Genomic DNA, 21,256 nt, shown 5'->3' on the forward strand with positions numbered 1-21,256 from the left:
TGATTGAATAGTCAATAAGTGGATTAACAAAACATTGAAAAGTTAATATAAAATTGATATAAAGATTTAATCACATTTATCCTGTACCTGGAGTGTCTCAGACAGATATTAAAGTGGTCGTCATGTAAAGGATGTTGATGCACTATAGTCGACGAGGTTTCATCATTCAAAAAGAAAAAATTCAGTAGTTAATTTACTTCAGACGGTAGACGTCTCTAATTCACCTGCAGTAGTGAGCTGAACATTGTTTAATAATTCAGCGTGGGCGTTTTGTTCTGTTGGCTGGGTGACATTGGCTCGCAGGAGAGGCGGGTGCTGAGCGAACAGATGTCTACACCAGCCATGGGTAAACAAAAACTCATGCATGGGCATAATTCTGCCCGGGGGACATTTATTTCCTCCTCCTCCTCTCTTATTCCCTCTCCTCATGTTAAAGTCTCTGTGCTGACATTTTCTCTCCTGCTTCCTCCCGCCTCTGTGTAGTTTATTCTCCGTGTTAATGACCAACAGCGACCCGCCTACGTACATCATGTCCGCATACTTCTTTACTCACATAATGCAACACCATTATTTCATCGCCTTCAAGGTTATTGTAGCTTTTAACACCATTTATATTTTTGCATTTCTTCCTGACACATTTTATCTCATTTTTTTTAAAATTATTTTATCTAAAACTTTTGAATTTTATATCATTCCCCTGCACTGCATCTCTCTTTGTTCTGGAGGGGTTCCTCCTTGAAGTTCAAGCAGCACACGCATGGCTGCCAGATGACAAATAGTGTTAGCCCTTAAACTTTTTGAGACACCATCTTTAAGAGTGCCTCAGTAGTGTAACAATGCAGTGTGCTCTCATATGGACTAATGCCGAGAGTGGGAGATAAGGTAGATCATCAGTAGAAGATCCGCTTTAGGCCACTAAAAGGAAAAGTTCAACAGTATGGAAAAACACTGCATTGCTGTCTTTCCAACAGTTGAAATGGTTAGCCTAGCTTAGCATAAGTACCAACCCAAAACAGCACACGTCACTCTGCTGCTCATATCCCTCCACTGGCTCTCAGTTGCCGCTCACATCAAATTCAAAACCCCCTTTTTTATAACGGCAGCAAAAACAGCTCCTGCCTAACTGAACGCCCTCGTCCAGGTCTACACTCCCTCCCGCCCACTACGCTCTGCCAATGAATGAGTTACCAAACGCCATTCGATCCGCAGAGTCCCTTTCCACCTTTAAAGACCAGCTCCAGTTTTCAGACAAATAAAATGCTCTGGTTTTTTTTTCTGCTTTGTAAAAATCCTCCCAAGGCATCTCCTCCTTTTTCTCATAAAAAATTCCTGAATCTGCATAGGCCCCGCCCACTATGCACATTTCCAACCCCCCCCTCCGTCGCGAAAACAAGCACGTCTCTGCCATCGTTTAGTGGCGACTTGTTGAAACTTAGCGAGCTTGAAATGTAGTAATTAGTAGTAGTAACGTTAACATTAGTCAGTAGTGAGTTTACAAAAATTACGATGACGGTTACAGCTGGCTCGCACATCGCCAAAGTGGTTGCCATAGGTTACACATAATGATATGCATAGCGTCACCCAAACCTGCCAATCTGAAAACGTGTTGTTCAGCCTGTCCTTGGTACACTGCAGTTTAAAAGCATGACTGCTTATGTTGTCCCTGATGTGTCTTGTAGCTCATGAAAAACACCACATGGAGATGTTTACAAGTTTAAACACTAGATTTTCACTGGAGGGGGTCTTTAAGAAGAAGCTAAAGACCCAGCTCATTAATGAACACCTCCGCACTTAATGATATTGATGCTATTAATGATGATGTTATCGAGGATGTTGTGGATGTTGATTAGGATATTCATGATTATGATGATAAAATCGTTCCCCCTATGTATTGCCTCTGTGCACTGCCCGTCGGCTCCTCTGTCTGATCGCACTTGAAGCTGTTTGTTGGCACTTACTCACATTGTTCCCTCCTGTCTTGATCCTTGCTTGTGTTGTATTAACTCTCAGATGTATGAAATTGTTACAGTGTAAGTAGAGTAGAAGCAGGCCTGGCAGCTCTCAGTTGTTTTCTCCAATTTTTACAGTCAGTTCATCAGTGAATCAAAGACTTCTGCATCTCCAGCCACAAAACTTGTCAGCACCAATTCAGTTTTAGTGGAGGCCTGGTGACCCTAAACCAGGCAACCTCACGGAGACAAGACTCCACGAAATTGCAGACGGACTCTGCAACTTAATTTATACCAACTGTTTGACTTTTCTGTTTGTGTATGTGCTGCTAGTAAACCCTGTAATGCTACACTACCATTACCGGTTAGACTGTTGGTCACTCTGTTGTCATTTATGATGGTAAATGAAGAGTCTTTGGGTTTTGGACTGTGACTTGGACTCTTGGAAGTCGTGATGTGCCTTTTAGTGTATTATTATTAACATACACAGACTTCTGCACGCTCTAACTCACCAAGGACTCAGGATCACCGCATTGTTAAAATGCATCAGACTGAGCCGCCTGTCGACAATGAGAGAGATGATTTGTGACTTCAGGATGCAAATGTGTATCTTTGAGAGCCAGACTGACGCAGAGGGCTGTGCCTCCTCCCGGCTGTGACACAGAGGGCATTAATTAGCATGTCTTTGAGGGGACGGTCTAATCTCTGGGACACATGGCACATAAACCTGAGCAGACCCGGGGGTGGGGGCGCTGCGTTGCTTCCTGACAATTAAAGGCAGGAGGATTCTTGGAAAAAAACATTACATTACAAAGGCATGTTATGGTTGTTGTTAGGTCAAAAGCTCGACAGTGGAGTCAACTGTCTTAGATGAGGGCTTTGGTTATAAAGAATTTTGTAGAACAGTTTAATTTAAACAAAGATAGAAGTAATTATTGATGTTTCTTGTAATATGAATTAAACACTGTTCAGAAATGTTTTCAGTATTTGAGTTTGGCTGTGTTTTCATCCTGCAGTTAATTTCATATGAGCAATAGAGGCTGTCACATGACCAGAATGTGGAAAACCTACACGAACCCTACATGCATAAATTAAGTTTAGAAAAACCCAATCTGTGATGATATAATAACTAAACTTCATACAGAATGTGGTCAAACAACAAACAAAAGGTAATAATGTACACCCAAACCAGCAGCATGATCCATCGTTATCAAGTCGCTGTGTTTAAAGATCTCAGTTTTGTTCCCTTTGGCAGCACCTATGGCGATAAACGGTCATTTATCTCCACCTTGACCGCTCGCTTTCCCTTTTAGACTGTTTGCTTCATCTGAGCGTCAAATTTGTTTCTTTTTTCTTTGGATTTTCACTTATTTTTGAAGTTGTATTTGTAGTCATCGATCTTTTCTGTGTTTGTTCAGCCATAGTAGATTACTGTTTACTCGCAACACTTGCAGAGACCGGAAAGGCAGCCGCTTAGCTTCGCCTACCCTCTCTGGCAGACCAACCACTGCTGGGTGATGGAAAACGCGTCACTAACTGGGCGCCGCTTGTGATTATTACACCCAGTCTGTAATAATACTATATACTGCTAATGCAAAGGCTTTCATCAGTAGGCCATACGCTCAATCAGCATTGTGTTACCTCATTCGGCGATAGATTTAACAGACATTTATTTAAATGGAAATTTTCAAGATTATTACTTTAATAAGAGCAGCAATGCAATTATATGAATGTCTTAAGAAAGTCATTAAATCTGATTCCAAAAATCATTTGTTTACACGCTTCATAGGCTCATTTATAGATTTTTTTTTCTCGTAGAAAAATGGCCGACATACTAACATCATGTGTGAGTCATTTTATAGCACAAATCACTGAAGACACTCAATAAAAGGGAGAGTAACAAAGCTCTAGAAGAAAGCCTCCACTTGCTATCATAGGAAACGAGAGTACTCATGTGGCTCAATCAGAATCACTCCCCCAATTCTATGTTTCTTTTCTTATAGTCACAGGTTTGTAATGTATAACGTGTAAAGTTGAATAATATAGTCTGCGGTGTGGGCTTGCCATACGGCATTTAATCCTAAATTACAATCTGAATTTGAAACTAGTGTTTTTGAAGCCTGACCCAATTTAATGACTTAAAGTTCAGATATAAGTCTCTGCTGCATCAATGAATATAATTTCTGTCTATTGCAAGTGTTACACCCCCACCTTTAAAGAGATGCTGGAGGTCATTCTGCAGTGTGTCTCTGCTGCCTTGTCTGGCCTCTGATGAATCTCAGTGTGTTTATGTCGGTGTAGAGTTTATGTAGTCTTCGTGTTGTTTTTTGTGGAATTGAGAAATTATTTTACATTAATTTTATTTTACTTTTGAATCACAATGACAACAAATCAAAACATTCTTAATATACTGAGAAGTGATTTCAACGCCGGCCTCCATCAGTTCATCACGTTTGTCACCATACTACAGTCTATACTACACTGCATCAAATCACTGCAGAGAATACATGAAACCAACTGTCATCACTCTCTCTGTTTCTCCCCCTGCAGGGAGAGCGTCAGGACTCGGACGCCGTTGAGGAAAGAAACGCCCAGGTGCAGCTGGAGAAGGCCAAGGTACAGTCTCACTGACGCATCACGGTAACATCAGGAACCGAACCCTGCAGCACGGCCGTAACAGAGTCATCTGCTCTCAAGGGCATTATCACGTCACAGGCAGGAAGCACAGACATCAGGACGGCGGATAAGCGGAGCAATGTTGTGCTGTTAAAATGAGTCACTTCATGTGCTCAGTGTCTGGAGACGCGTCATAATGAAGGATATTGATTATTGTTTTTTTAGGAGCCCGCACACACGTACAACAAAACAATAAAGTGATTCATTCCAAATCTTTATTGGCAAAAAATAACACCAATCAGCCGATAGTTCTACTAGCCTACAAAGTAGCTACTATACTTGAATAGTAGGAGGACCAAAAAAATTTAACATAGGTTTGATGATCAAGTAAGTGCTTATTTAAATGATTTTACTTAACGAGCAAATCAAATCTTGACAATCTCAGTGCAGACAAAGCCTCACGCACCCCCAGCGTTCGCTCCTAAGGGGGGCCCGGACCCCAGGTTGGGAACCACTGCTCTAGATTACACTATTAATCTATGTGGTCAGTACAGCAGGAGCCATTTGGGACTGGTGAAGTCCCGCCTACCTGTGATCCCTCCTCACAGGTTTAAAATGTGCATCAATAATGTTATGTTGTGTTCTGTGAAGGTTTTTCATGATAGCAGAAGATACTCAGATACTTTGCAACCCCTTTGGGAGGAACCAGTACAGTATAAAATGACAGAAACAAAAGAAGAGAGTTAAACTGTATGTCGACATTAATTCAGCCTCTTATCTACTATACCTCTGCTTCATACAGTCGTAGTACACGCCTTGTTAAGCTGTTTTAGTCGGTGCAAAGTCACCCCCATGAACATAACGAGGATGAAAATCAAAGAATGATGCTGGTTCCTAAAATGTGCTGCAGCTGCTCTAGCACAACAGTGAGTTCACATAAATGGACAAACTGTAGTGGAATTAAAAACGCTTGGACTGTGACCTTTATTAAAATCATCAACCTGAGGCCCCGTGTCCACATAGCACCATTTACTAGCAGAAAAGCACTGGCAGGGCGCTGGGGAGCGCTGGGATGAAACGCTTGTGCGGTGAGAGAACAAACACTGCTGTTTTGTTTCTATGACAACAGGAAGTTTAAGTTAGTACACAGCTAACAACAAGCTTAAATGCGTAGGGCGATAAAAGCACAACACTTATCGGCAACATTTAGTGTCCGGCCGATCTTTTCAGTCTCTATTGTGATACTGTTTGTTTGTCATATCGTACAGCTCCGTAGACAGATGCGGCCAAAACAAGTTGCTCCTCCATGTTTGGTGGTAACCAGGGTGACGAGTGGCGCCCCATCTGATTGGTTGCCTGAAAAAAGCGACTGACGAAACGAGCGCCTTTCTGAAAAGCTTGGAGCCGCCGCACAAAAAAGGCGGAGCGCACTGAAAACAGACGCTGGGTGCAGCACTTTTTCTTTAGGCGGCTGCATTCGCTCTGTCCTCATTGGGAACAGTTGAGAAAGTGAGTTTTTTTATTGAGTTGAAAAGGCAGAAAAAAGACAAACAGAGCTGGGAAAAGAAGCTGAACGAGAAAGAAAGTTACACTGATGACTGCCTGTGTCTTTAAGTCTCAGCTTATCTGTTGTGTTTTCTACAGCCATGTGAAATAAGAAACACAAACTGTATCAGAGAAACTTTCTGTAGAGTGAAAAACATTTAGACCAAGTTAAACTATTACAACCTCTTAAATAAATGAGTTGCCAGAATGACCCCTGCGTACACACAGAAGTTGGGATATCAACCATTATAGAGGTCATTACATAAATATATGAAAACATCAACGCCCCCCTCTCTCCTCCCTTTAAGCTCCGTCTGCTGATACACGTCCAGTTGAACATTGAATTAAATCCTCCCCCGCAGATATAATGTGCCCCCGCTGCTGCTTTGTAATTAAGGCGGCGAACACACTCGTCCCGTCCCCTGCTGACCCCCACCGTCTCTCCCACAGCCTCGTCTTTTCCAAACTGGAGTAATTAGCAGCTTGATCTGCATGTCGCTGACATTTGACTCTGATAGGATTACAACTCCAGCAGGAAGGAAACAGGAGCGGCTGTGCAGCGAGGAGGAGGCTGCCAGAAGTCTTTTTCACAGCAGATAGTTTGACTTGTCAAAAGTAGGAAAAGCACAAGTTTACTAAGAATATTACAGTAGATCTGCTCTGTTCAAGTGTCCCTATCAGTCTGTGTGACAATGACAGACAGGGAGACCGAAGCAGCTAAATGGAATCATTAAGTACATTATCTTCTGCATGTCTGCATGTTTCTACCTGTGTCCTGAAAGATACACGAGTCGCAGCATTAAGTATAAGGGATTTAAAGTTATAATTATAATACAATTAAATGGAATGACGCCTGCGAGCTAGCTGAGGCAGGCAACTCGAGCTTTCACACTCGACATGCGTCACTCTCCACATGCGTCACCTGACAAACACTTCCTGCCAATTTGGCGCACTATTTAAGCTGCAGGATTTCCTGTCTGTCCCTCTGCTCTGTCACTGCCATTGCTGCCCTGCACCAGTGCTGCGCTCATACTTTCAGCCCTGACACCACCCCAGCATCCACCTGCAGGCTCCGGCTAGGGAGGTTTAAGATATTACCTTATCTCTCCTCAAATTTCTGCAGGAGTGGAGTGATGAGGTCAGAGCCTAGACGCTAAACACAGAACATTTTAAACTATTACAAACATGAGTTGTCTGACTGAACTGACTAACTTCAGAAAATTATACGTAACACACAGTATGTTTATGTGGTGTCAAAAAGAACTATATTGTCTAATGTAAAAAGTACTTTCACGCATCTCTGGCTCATTAACATTAGATTTTTTAGGGCCTGAAACCCTTTGCATTTTGCACTACATAGTTGTATGTGTGCGCATGATAGCAGCCAAAGCTGTCTGGTGTTGCTGACGTGATTTAGCTCCAAAAGTGTGTGCGATATATTTGTATTAATTCGACACAAAATAAACTTTCCTAATAAAATTAATAATCTTTTAGTTCACTTAACTTTTAATTACAATTTAGTTGCCAATTTTATTGTCTTTTCAAAAAACTCTTACAAGTCATTTGTGGCCAAACCGGGATGAGAACCAGGGACCACCACAGCACTTAACCGCTACACTCTTCATGTAACGTCAACTTCATTATATATTTGTATTTGGGTCAGCTTTATTATAATGTATATCATATTGACATTCTTCAGTTCAACTGAATCATTTATGTAAGTAGGAAAACTTCACGTTACTTGAGATGAGACAAACACAAAATATTGAGTTATCACAACATTTACATTTAAACTGACGTGATTTTTTTTACAGTGTAGAAAACAATGTAGTCAGTTAAATATCCCTCATGTGCTTCAACAGTTTTGACCATGACTTCTGTAAGTGATAACATTTTGTCATGAACACCTCTCCTGTCTCCACAGTACAAGCCCGTGGCATTCGCAGTACGTTGCAACTTCTCTTACACGCCAGCAGACGACGACAACGTTCCCGTGCCGGGCCAGGCTGTCACATTTGAGGCCAGAGACTTCCTGCATGTCAAAGAGGTTCGAAGCAAAGACCAAAAAAAATATACAGTTATTACAAGCACTCAATATGTACATTTACACTGCTGTTTGTTTGTTTGTTGATAAATAGAAGTTTAACAATGAGTGGTGGATCGGACGGCCGGTGAAGGAGGATGGAGTGGTGGGCTTTGTTCCCAGTCCAGTCAACCTGGAAACCATTCTCATCAGAAGAGAAGTCCAGGCCAGGAAAGCTGCCAAGGCCTTAGCCAAGTAAGTGCAGCATGTTTCTGTTTTCCTCTAGCGTTGATAAAACAGGGTTAGAACACATGACGCCCGTGGTGTAGTGTGCCCACATTTCTTTTAGTCCCTATAATAATATTTAAATTACACCTATAGGTTCTAGTTCAGAATCATATACCCAGGCCCGGCCACAGACATGGCTAGACTCCTCCTTCCCAATTTATGCTCAGATACTGTCATGGCATGGATTCAAAAGACATTTTTAGGAGAGGGAATCAAGGCAAGTTTATTTATAGAGCACTATTCATACATAAAGCAATGCAACGTGCTTTACACAGTTAAAAACAGAGCGTTAAGAAGTGCTAATATTTGTTTTTGGCCTCATGATGAGAATAATAATAATAATTTCTGTTCAAATTCAAAATTGGCCATTAATGCGTATAGTAAGGATGAGCAAGGTTATTGGTTGCCTCCAGGGGGCCTCCCTGGCATCTGGGCCCCAGACAGCTTTCCCCTTCTTCCCCCCTTGTGTGCTTCTACCTCCAGTATTTGGAGCTGTTGATGAGAAGTCAAAAGGTGTCACAACCGAGACTCCTGGGGCGTTTGAGGTGCTACTGGAGCCCAGCTGGTAATCACGTCTTAAAAGATAAAATCGTGGAAAGGAAAATATAAGAGCTGAATTTACAGATGGAGGTTAGGCGCAGTCAACAAAAAAATCAGAAGATTTGAAACATATTTACTTCCAGATCTTCTTTTCAGAGCTTTTATTTCTCATATTTTTTAACACATTACAAACACAAAACTTAAAGGCAGCATTTGGATTCTATTCAAGTAAAGTGTGGAATCAAACCAATTTTATTTTTTACCAATTTTTATTGATTTTCAATTATACTCAAAGTACACTTGTAAGCAGCACACATTGAGAAAGAGAACGTGTCCAAACACGATACAGCTGCAGTATTCAGACGGGTACAATGTGAAAAAAACCTCCCTATCCCAACCACCAGACCCACCCTCTCCCTTCCTCACAACCACCCCCCATTTGACCCCTTTAGGTCCAGATCTATACAGAGATATTGTAGTACAATGTAGCACCATGTACAATGTTCAAGGATGATTGTAAAGGAATCAGTTCAAAGAAAAAGACAGGAGAGAAAAAGCAATCGAATTGTTAATTAAAGTTAAAAGTAAATACAAACGAAAATAATGAAATGAGGTTGAAACTATTTTAGAGATTCAGAAACAGGAACTTCCCCCTTTGTTCAGTCAGTAGGTTTTGCATACTTTAGTGAGGATTCCCTTCACACTGAAGATTCTCACTTGACCCAGTTAATCTGAAGGAAACGAATCCAGAGGATCTTGGAAATTTGGCTTCGATGGGAACTGTTTGCTGAATCACTTCAAGGGATTTACCCTCTAAGCGCTCTAAAGCTGTGTCTTATATAAGTAGATATGCAGTCTGTACGCACAGATTGTTTTTATATCATAGACACGTAGTGCTCTATTTTTAACTGAAACTATGACATGTCTTTAGTGGGAAAGATCTGAGCTCGTGTTTTTTTCACTGCAGCAAAGCAGCATCTCAAGCAGCTCAAGATATGAACTCAAAGAAATACACACCTCCATCACAAGGTCAGTGTGTGTGTGTGTGTGTGTGTGTGTGTGTGTGTGTGTCCTACATGATGTAAAACACATTGTCGTTGTCTATTTTAATGATATGTGAGATAACATTAGATTCCTCTCTCGTCGTGTGTGTGTGAGCAGCCAATCAGCAGGTGAAAAAGAAACCGGTAAGTGACGGATCGTGTGTTGTCCCATTTTTTTTGTCATTATAGACACGTCCATATGTAATGTTTGTCTGTGAACAACTTTTAAAGTACCTTTTTTGTTTTTTTATTTAAAGAGCTTAATAAACTAGAAGAGCAAGAAATACAAATCATAATTCATCCATGATCACTTGTTATCTGCACTGCACACAACGTCAACTTAAAGCTCCTGTGAGGAACTTTCAGTTTGTGTTGATTTTGGCGCCCCTGTGGACAAATCCGTACCTCTTATCTCTTTGCTGATTTTGTCCTGTACATGCTTAAGTGGTGGTGTTTAACAATAAATCTCATCCTGCTTTCTTTTACAGTCATATGTATCAGTCACTTTAAATTTCTGCCCTGGAAAATGTAAACAAAGGCAGCGTGCAGTTAATCGCTGCGTCTGACAACTTCTCATATAACTGTATAGAAATAATCAATCTTGTCGCTAATGGTCTGGTTTGATTTTGTAGGTCATATAGAGACATCAGAATTAATTTCAGTCTGTTTCATAACCAGTGAAAAACTCCTCACAGGAGCTTTAAAAACCTTTTGTCAAATTAACTAAGTTTCTTTTGTATAAAAAAAATAAAACTATCAGTTCCAGACAGATTGAGAGGATAAATAAACCCTCTTCCACTGGTCTGCTTTGTGATCAGATGTTAGCTACTCTGGTCAGCCGACGTCTGCAAGGGCAAACATTTGTCTCTGTAATTATGAGGGTTTCTCTAAATGGTAAATGGACTGCACTTGTATCGTGCTTTCCTAGTCTTCCGATCACTTAAAGTGCTTTTGCACTACATGTCACATTCACCCTTTCACACTCACTCTGGCTACAATGCCACTCTCCAATCAGGATTAATGCACATTCATACACTGATGCCTTCGGGAGAAATATGGGGTTCAGTCTGTTGCCCAAGGACACTTCAACATGTGGACTTTAGTGATTGAGAGACCACTAAGACAAACATCCTCGTCGGCAGATTTTCTTTATCACTTTGATATTGAACAATAAAACTTTCCAATATTTGGTGCAAATTTGCCATTTTATTTTTTAAGTCAATGTGAAGATGTTCTTTCTCAGCTTCTGTCAGTATAATGCGACATGAAGAAAGTTACTACTCTTTATCTGCACCCTCATGTTTTGTTTTCTGGATGAGTCATTTTATCAACAACATTACAATGTAATTGTAGAAGGTGTGTTCATTGTCCTGCATCGAACACAAAGCTTGTTTGAGGGAGATAAGATGTAATCCACTCATCTGATGATGGATGCAGCTGCTCTGCTACAGACTCTATGTGCTAGTATTAACTCCTGATTATTCAACAAAACCACAGAATATAGGAAACAAATTAATATTTAAAGACGGAAATAAGCCTTTCTTGTATTTGCAAGGAATAAACTGAGACTTTTAGATACAAAATTAGATCCGCTTTAGTGAAATTGATTCACAGTTTAGAGTGTAATCATGCATCCACAGACATTTAAAACTTCCCCAGACAGAAACGTAGCTCCTGCACTGAATTAAACTTGTGTTTCTTTGTGCGACAGGGCGAGCAGGTGGCTATGTATGATGTAGTGCCTACAATGCGCCCTGTGGTTCTGATGGGACCATCGCTGAAGGGCTTAGAGGTGATTCTGCCTCACACACTCTTTTACCGGACTCCTCTGACTTGTAAAATTAAGAGACCTCATCTTTTATTTCAAATGTATATTAATAATGTTCTGTTCTGGTCTTGAATAGAGGGGAATGTTATTTAAAACCCTAATTTCCTTTGCAATTCTAGGTTACAGATATGATGCAAAAAGCACTGTTTGACTATTTAAAACATCGATTTGAAGGCAGGTAAGTTCTGATTCAGCTCTTCAGCGTCTCAACTTTTATGTTGAATAAGGACAAAAATGAGAATCTGAACTGAGTAACAATCCCTGTTTTCTCTGTCTCCTCTCCAGAATCACTATAACACGGGTCACAGCAGACATCTCTCTGGCCAAACGCTCTATCCTCAACAACCCGGGCAAGAAGGGCTTAATAGACCGGTCCAACACCCGCTCCAATTTAGGTACACAGCTTTATCATCCCAACCAGAAGGCCGTAGTCTTTGCCAATGATCAGGAACCAAAACGTTACCTGTTGCAAGATGGTTGGGTTTCACCTCTTTAGGACAATTTAGAATCGGACACAGAGTTGAGTTCTAAAATAACTTCTCGTAATTGTCTTAGTTTTCTGGCTCTTTTTGTGTTTTCCCTCGTCGCAAACCTCACCCACTTAAAACCCTAATTAGGTTAAAACAAGTAACAGATACCATCTGACCCATGTCGGAAATTAATGTGTCAGACTTTAGCTTTTTCTTGTACTCACTGAAACAGTACAGTTTCATATAAGCTGCATCGGTGATCCCTTGTTAGACAGGATTATAATGTTAGAAATCATAGTACGCCTGACAATGGAGACAAATAAAGATAATAAATAAATAGTTTTTGGAGATAAGCTCATTAGATTTGTTCCTGAGAGTTATACGAGCTGATTGATACCAATCTTCAAAAATGCACAAGCAAAATAGGAAGCTACAGGCAGCAAGCAGCCGGTTAGCTTAGCATAAAGTTTACAACTATTCTTCTTTTGTCAAGGGGTTAACAAAAATGACAAAGCCTACCAGCTCCTCTGAAGCTGACTAATTAAAGGAGAAATTCTCCCCTGGAAAAAGCCACTGTCAGTCAAAGCTGGTGTTCTCTGTAATCGATAGAAGCTATTATATTTGAAATTGGCACCATAGCTGTGGAGAAAGTTGTACAAACAGCTTGTGGTTTCGTCCATTCTACATTTCTACAACACCCAGTGTGCATTGCGTGCCTCCCTCTGAAAGGAACGGCCCAGCGAGAGACGCTGGACATGATGATTTTGAACGAGACATGACATCAAAGGCGGACGTCCTAGATTGAGGAAGTGTAGTTTGGCAAGCTCCCTGGCCTCCACCAGATGACGCGATTTACGTAGTCTGGCTGAGGTTTCCCAGGGCCCATTGGAGAAGCGGATAGCGTCCTCCAAAGGCACAGAGCAAAATTGCATGTTTTTTCTACTATAATGGAATTAGCTTCCCATGATAGCATGATAGGACTGAGGTTGAAAATCAGCAAACTGGCCCTTTAACTAATGTATATCTTGTTTGTTTTGTATCTAGGCTAGCTTTTTCCCTCTGTTTCTTTATGCTAAGCTAAGCTAATTAGCTCTAGCCCCATATTTAGTTTACAGTTATGAGGCTAGGATTGATCTAAGTCTCACAAGAAAGCAGCTGGATATCTGACACAGAAGTAGGTCTTTAAATTGTGTCTGTAAAAATTGAATGGTAAGAAGTTTTCTGTCTTCGCCCCCGTGACATTGTGCAGTAGGCTAGGCTAACTCCCGCTGTTGTAACAAAAAGGAGGGATTGCTTTCAAAGAGCAGGGGGATGAGATTTACTTGGTTTTCTCTACTCTTGTCTCTCTCATTGCTCTCTCATCCCAGATGCTGCCGGTATGTATGACTGAAAGCACTGGTAGTCCATGTCTGTCTGAACACTCCACCATCCTTCCTTCCTTCCTTTCATTACCTCAAATACATGCCAACAGCTGCTGTTCAATGTGCGGACATACACAGGCGCTGACACTATCTGATATTTGCTTTAGCGTGCCATCTGATGTGTGATTTACTATTACAGTAGAATCTCTCCCTCTAGTGGCCAATCTTTAGATGTCTCCTCCCCTGAGTGCGATACATCCTGGTTGTCTTAATGGATAAGCTACCAAGCAATAAAAATACAGCATTTATATCAATTTATGTCGTCTCATTAAGTGGAAAGTGTTAGAGGTCACATGTAGTAGTTTTTATGTGTTGTGTGAGCTATTCTCCATTTGTCTTGTGAGTTGCTCTCAAGTCTGCACTGTTTACTTGTCCTGTTCTCTACTTTAGAAATAAGAACAAGACAAACTATCGTATTTCGTGTTGTTGTTTTGCTTTTTGTGGTTGTTGTTGTGTTGAACTGAGATGTGAGGAAATGTTTGTTTTCGCTACAAGGTCCTTTTAATTTAGCTTCAGGATCATTTTTGGGATTATTTCTGGCTTTACGTCTGTTTTTTCGAAATAAAAGTGTTCAGATTGATTCATCATTTCGGCATCTTTAATACATCAATTAAAGAAAAACACAAAATCCTCGCATACAACATTTGGCAATGCAAATATGTAATAATTTAAATTTACATGCAAATGCATAATGTAGGTCACAGGAAAGAAAAAACATCTACTGTAAGCTGTGTAACCTGTAAGATGTGGTACCTTGTCTTAAACGTTAACTAGGAAAATAATTATGCACAACAGAACAATTTCCTGCATCTCAGGTGTGAAACTCATGCTTTAACTCTGCTCTCACAGCTCAGATCCAGGGGGAGGTGGAGCGAATCTTTGAGCTGGCCCGCAGCCTGCAGCTGGTGATTCTAGATGCAGACACAATAAACCACCCACTCCAGGTTACCAAGACCTCCCTGGCACCAATCCTGGTCTACGTCAAGATCTCCTCCCCAAAGGTAAGCTCCCGCAGAGATTTCACCACAACAAGATGAACTACAATTTCCTGACTGACTTATCCTATAACTTTTTTTTATCGTCCTTTCTCTTTGCTTGTGTCGTGCAGGTGTTGACGAGACTGATAAAGACCAGAGGGAAGTCACAGACCAAACATCTCAATGTTCAGCTGGTGGCTGCAGACAAGCTCGCCCAATGCCCGCCGGTGAGTGCCATCTAGTGGCCACTGCGTGAAATGAACGCAGTGGTAGTTAAAGTTTCATTACACTTCATCTAACTTGAATAAATAGAGGTAAGCATTTGGTGCAAACTTGAAATAGACTGATTTTCTATGCAGATTTTTTAGGCTGACTCAGAAATAAAGATAAAGTGAGGGTGTGCACCTTTTAAAAAAGTGTTTAGATTTCAGCTAACCGAATGAAAGCAATATAGAAACCCCAAATGAGATTTGGTTTGTGGTAACTGCACATGACCACAGCATTTTGAACAGCCCAGCCCTGCTTGTATGCTTACTCTAGATGTAGACTATGTTGTCCTTAAAGTCTTTGTGTACTTCTCATGCCACTGCTCACATGTCCTTTTAGATCTCCATATTTGCTGACATCTCTTCTTTCAAATCCCCTCGCACGACTCAGTCACAGACTTCCTTAAATCAGACCCGTGCTATTTTAAAAACTCACTAACATAAAACTGGTCTTTCACTCATTCTTGCCCCTGATCTTATTTTCCTTTAGGAAATGTTTGATGTCATCTTAGATGAGAACCAGCTAACCGACGCCTGTGAGCACATTGCTGATTACCTGGAGTCTTACTGGAGAGCCACTCATCCACCAGAGATGGAGCCTGCCAACGCTCTGGTGGCCCAGCTGGCTGAGAACACGCTGCCCACTAACCCTACAGCAATGCCGGTACATTAAATACAGACAAATATACATTACATAAAAGATAATCAATTATGTAATATCATTTTCAAAGAGGCTGTAGTGTCATCTCATCTCATCCCACTCATCTCAGCCGCACAGAGAGCTGAGCGTGGTTTGCATCGTGAATTGTGAGCTCAGCAGGAATGTTTTACAGAGCGTGCTGTTTATTTGTTTCCACCTAACATTTGCATTTCATTTCTCCTCATCCTACTCCACTGGAAAGTTGAAGAAATGAGATAGGTCTACCTCTGGTGAGTGAGATACCTTTAAAGTCTGATGTAGCAGAGTCTTCCCTCATTTCACCGCAGGGATAGAGACGAGTTTTAGTAGTGCCTTCCTTAGAAGTTAGCTAGAAATCATGATTATGTGTATATCGTTTGAAACACAGATAAAGACAAGTTTCCTGTTGGGCTACTTTATAGGTGAATCAAAATGCTGCCTTTGTGCTTATTATGCTAATTTCAAACTTCATATTTCACTCTGTGATACCTGCGGAGTAGCTTAGCATAATTTACAGTAAAAAAATCATCATCCTATCACTCACTTTAAGTTTTAGTCCTGGAAAATGTAAACAAAGGCAGCGTGCAGTCTGACACCTACTTATTTTATATGTATGTTCCCTCACCTTCGTATTTTTCTCTAGGTTTATTATATGCACCATCAGACCAAAGCCAAAAGGTGGTGGTGGGCATAAATCTCACCACTGATTCTATCAAAATGATGACGAACAAAAGAATTGGACCCAAAACAAAGGAGAAGTGGGAGTCACTGGACAGGGGGAAATAAAATGAATGGGAACAGAAACTGGCCAAAAGAGGAATACCTCCACTCCAATCCAAATGTATTTATAAAGCACATTTAAAAACTACAAACATTGACCAAAGTGCTGCACAATCAAACATAAAAGCCATGAAAACAACACAATAAACACTAAGACCAATTTAAAGACAACAGGACAATTAAGTGGTAAAAAGCGTTAAGACCAGAGGTTTGATTTTTAAACAGGCATAGTGGGGGACAGCCGCACATGTGGAGGCAGAGCGTTCCAGAGCTTTGGAGCTGCAACTGAAAAGGCTTGGTCACCCCTGAGCTTCAACCTTGACCTTGGGACAGCGAGAAGCAACTGGTCTGTAGATCTGAGTGTCCTTGATGAAAGATGAGGTTTTAAAAGGCCCATTTAATGATTTATAAGTTAGTAATAAGTTAAAATCTTAAAATCAGTCCTAAAACGCACAGGGAGCCAGTGAAGGAAGCCTCTTCCAACACACACTCAAACAGTCTTCAAACAGATTTTCACTCAAACAGAAAACACAGAAAGCCAACTGATGGTATTCCCTGAAAACAAGACAAGGTCAAAACCTAGCATGTGGCTGATCGCATCAGGTCAATGTGCCTTTTTGTGCGCAATGTGTTACAAGGACTGTCCTTATAAGGCCGATGACGACGTGTTTGAAAGCAGGTGCACGCTGCAGACGTAGGTGAGGACAGCCGACGAGCAGCGGAGGAGCAGCCCCGCCTACTCCCTGAACAAAGTATCCAGAACCATATAGACAGAGAGTCGCGTCAGTGGAGGTCCAATATGCTCCATGATCCGCCATTGCAATGTCGCAACTCTCTCTCTCTATGGCTCTGAAAGTACCGTCACTCACTCAGTCAGTCAGTCAGTCAGTCACTTACAGACCCGTGTGTAGGGCTGACCACGGTGGTCAGCCAAAAAGAACTGTACAGGGAGACACACACCTCCTAATAGGCCGACAGCCTCCCAGCCAGGCTGAATGCCATCAGCTGAGGGAGAACCTTTCCTTTGCCCTCATGCACACACATCTTACAGTGACATTGCTTTGAAACCGTGGAAAAAGAATACATCATAGTTGATCACTACTTTTAGTCACAGTATAAACGCTTTGAAATTAGCTTGTCTTGTTTCTTTATGTTTCTCAGAAGTAACTCTCATTCATCATTATTTTTTACATATAAACGCAGTCATCATCCGGATAATGACAAAAAGGGTCGGTCGCAGTTAAAACTGCAGCAGTTAATTTCTAGAGAAAACAAACAGCAGAACAGAAGCAGCTGCAGAACAGATGCAGAGATCCTGAGGCAGCAAGTGTGTCTGTTTCCATGTGAGTAATTGCACAAAGCTTCAGTGTGTCTAAAGGTCCCGTGATAATACAAACATATTCAACTTGCCTCTGGTGTGGTGTGGTGGTGATTGCCAGTTTGGGCACTTGAGGGCCAGCTGCCTCCCCAACAGCAGCTGTGTTTGTTTGTGATTTGAATGTGAGTAGACTTATAGGCTTTGGCATTGGAGTAAACTATCTCCCTTTATGTGACATTACGCTGTGTTTTCTTGCTCCAGGATGGGCAGAAAAACAAGAAGTCGGCTGCAGCCAAGAGGAAGGGTTCCCGTGAGAACCATCTAGAGGAGCCCCCATCAGCCCCGGCACAGGAGCAAAGGGCTGACGAGGGCCAGGGAGAAGAGGAGGAGCGGCTTCTGAGGACTGAACCAAAGAGACCCCAGCACACTCACCACCATCACCACCACCACCACCATCACAACCGCCGCATGGAGCACCACAGCCACGCCCAGAACAACCAAACTACCGGTGGAGCGGAGGTACAGACGAGCAGGGAGTACAGCCAGAGGATTCACCGCAGGCACCTGCCCGAGGAGAGGGAGGAGGAGGAGGAGGATGTGGTGGCAGAGGAGGACGAGGAGGAGACTCGCTACAACCAACGGGGCCATAACCACCAGCATCATAACAGCAACCACCACCATCACCACCACCATCACCAACATCACCGAGGCGGGAACAGCCAGCCACACGTCGGGGAGGACTATGAGCAGGAGCACAACGAACGCAACCGGCAGCACAGACACCACCAGCATGTTCCAACACGGACACAACACACGGATCACTATCCTGCACACAATCATCACAACTACCACCACTATCACGGGAGAGACAGAGACAGAGATAGAGACAGGGACAGGGACAGGGACAGGGACAGAGACAGAGACAGGGACAGAGAAAGACACAAGGACAGAGATAGGGACAGAGACAGGGATCGAGGTAGAGACAGAGATGCACGACAATGGCACAGGGTTTCCTACATACACTAGTGACTGTTGTTATTTCTGTGTGTTGGTGCATGATTTTATGCTGCTCAAGTTATAATGCACTAAAGGACGGGGCAGAGTGTGTCTTCTTCATGGCAATATTTCTCCTTGATATTTTTTTTTTGACCCTATTTTGCCACCCACCATTTTTTCATCTCTTTTTTTCACCTCTATCTGCGTTGGGTTTTTGCACAAACCTTAGTTACGATAAATAAATGCGAAGATCTGTTTTGGCGATTTTATTGTTGCACTCTCACATACATGTATGGAAGCCGAGAACTGTCATTGTTGCAATAGTTTTATCTATTGTTCTGTGTTTTTTGTAATATCAGGATAACTACACCCCGTCATCAATCTTTTCTTTGTTTGTTCAGCCATAGTAGATTACCGTTTCCTCGCAATGCTTACAGAAACCGGAAGTGCAACCGCTTAGCTCTGCCCACCCTCTCTGGCAGACCGACCACTGCTGGGTGATGGAAAACGCGTCACTAACTGGGCGACGCTTGTGATTTTTTTCCACGAAAGTCGCCACAGACACCTAGTCCATAAAAATACGATACAGTGCAAATGCAAAGGCTTTCATCGGTGGGCCATAGGCTCAACCACCATTGTGTTAAGTCATTCGGTGATAGATAGTGACTAAACAGACATTTATTCACATGAAAAAGTTTGAGATTATTACTTTAAATTGCGTTATGCTGGCAGCCTTTCTTTTCACATACCCTCATTCATATAAATGAAGCAGACAAAATTAGACTACAGACTACAGCCTCCAAAATGATCATACAGATTAATCAACACCTCTCTGAATCTTTCTAAAAGAAACTTAGCATTAAAACCCTCATGAAGGTAGGATTCATAGCAGGACTGCTGGATAAGACTGCATTAATTGAACCAGGCGTACCTTATACTGGCAACTGAGAGTAAGATAGGAAGACTAGAAACAATTAACTGACTGAAAACCTATAATTGATTAATCCTTATCATAAATTGGTACTTCCAAAATGCCAAACATGATCTGGTTTCAGCTTCTCAAACCTAAGCCATTTTTGTTTTTAATTTATATCATTGTAAACTGGAAATATTTGGGGGGTTGGACTCTAAAGCCCTATTTGTGGGGGACTAGTATTACCTGGGGACCTCCTGTTATTTAGAAATGGCCCCCACATGTCTGTGTTTCTTGCGGCGCATTCGCACGGGATTAGGAAAGTATGTATTTTACTACAATTTACAGTAATTATCTCCCTGGATATGATTGAAAGGTCAAGGCTTCACGTAACATCTGCTTAAAGTCTTAAGCCTGTTGAAAGAGAAAAACGTTCCTTGCCACATGTTGCCCTATCATCCATCTCACGCTGTGTAGCGAGATGAGCCTCCTGAATTTGCACCCAAAACACTGGCAAAACTTTCGTTTATAATTTCCACCACAGCCTCCATAATCCTCGACGGGGAAAGAGGCAGGAATAAAGCCCGAGATAACAAAAACATTGCAAGAAAAAAATATTCAACCCCAAATTACTGAGATGCAGATTCGCACACAGGACTTTATTATCAGATGACTTCTGTGTTTGCCAAAATATGGTAGTGGAATTTTTTTTACAAATTACGGACATGGCCGATTCACATGGGATTAAGATCACAGTCGGCCTCCGCAATTTTTACAAATTACTAGAGGTCCCCAGGTAATACTAGTCCTATGCGAACAGAGCGAACAGGCCTCTGAGATTTTAAAATTCATACTATAAATGCTTAATTGATACGTAAAATGAAAAGTAATTTGCAATTTACTTGACCATGAAAATAGCCTATTTAACGTTATCTCTGTTATCCTGACATAATAATGTACAATAACAACATACAATGATGTTATTGCAAACAATGCTCTTCTCAGCTTCCATACGATTAATGCATTTTATGATTTTTGTTTCTGCAGTTACACAAAGAGATAAGTCTAATTAAATTGTCAGATAACTGTGACTTTTGTGTGTCAGTGTCACATCTGACTCTGCCCCGATGTGTGTATCTTGAAAAGGCAACAATTTATTTTAAACATTGGTATGGAAAGTCAAACTATTTTTCTACATGATTCTAAAAGGAGGCAATACTATGCCTCCTACTTTTTTAAATGGTGTTCAAGCATATTTATTGACCTGCATTTGCCCCGTGTGGAAGCATGAAAAATCTTGGTGACACTGACCTGTGCTATATGCTGGATACTCTATGCATCTTCTTGTGATAAAATATATTGCTTGAATACAAACTCTATGCATTTGTACATACTTCATAACTGCCTTGTTAGGGAAAGGATGGGAGAAGCAGAGAGCCCGTTGCACTGTTTGGTAGAACTTGCCCTTCTGTGTATGATTGTTTTGAGTTGACTAAATTGACTCTGTTCCTCTCAAAATAATGTTTTGTTTTGTACAGCATTCAGGAGTTAATTTGGACAAATATGCATTCTTTTGTTGAAAATCATTAAAATATTAAAGAATG

The 21,256-nt window shown here is 41.4% G+C and overlaps 1 protein-coding gene across 1 annotated transcript; it reads left to right on the forward strand.

Moving 5' to 3' along the window:
• Nucleotides 1-8,367: 8,367 nt before the first annotated feature.
• LOC138611361 (voltage-dependent L-type calcium channel subunit beta-2-like) lies at nt 8,368-21,256 on the forward strand. Its single transcript, XM_069684426.1, has 10 exons — nt 8,368-8,388; nt 9,929-9,990; nt 10,123-10,148; nt 11,716-11,796; nt 11,952-12,010; nt 12,118-12,227; nt 14,573-14,724; nt 14,832-14,927; nt 15,457-15,630; nt 18,005-21,256. The coding sequence occupies exons 2-10, from the start codon at nt 9,957-9,959 to the stop codon at nt 18,767-18,769; spliced, it is 1,497 nt and encodes a 498-aa protein (XP_069540527.1). The 5' UTR covers nt 8,368-8,388; nt 9,929-9,956; the 3' UTR covers nt 18,770-21,256.

This window comes from Semicossyphus pulcher, unplaced genomic scaffold, assembly GCF_022749685.1.
Source record: "Semicossyphus pulcher isolate SPU_LCO1_2020_fin unplaced genomic scaffold, fSemPul1.0.p SCAF_7, whole genome shotgun sequence".
Taxonomy (NCBI): Eukaryota; Metazoa; Chordata; class Actinopteri; order Labriformes; family Labridae; genus Semicossyphus; species Semicossyphus pulcher.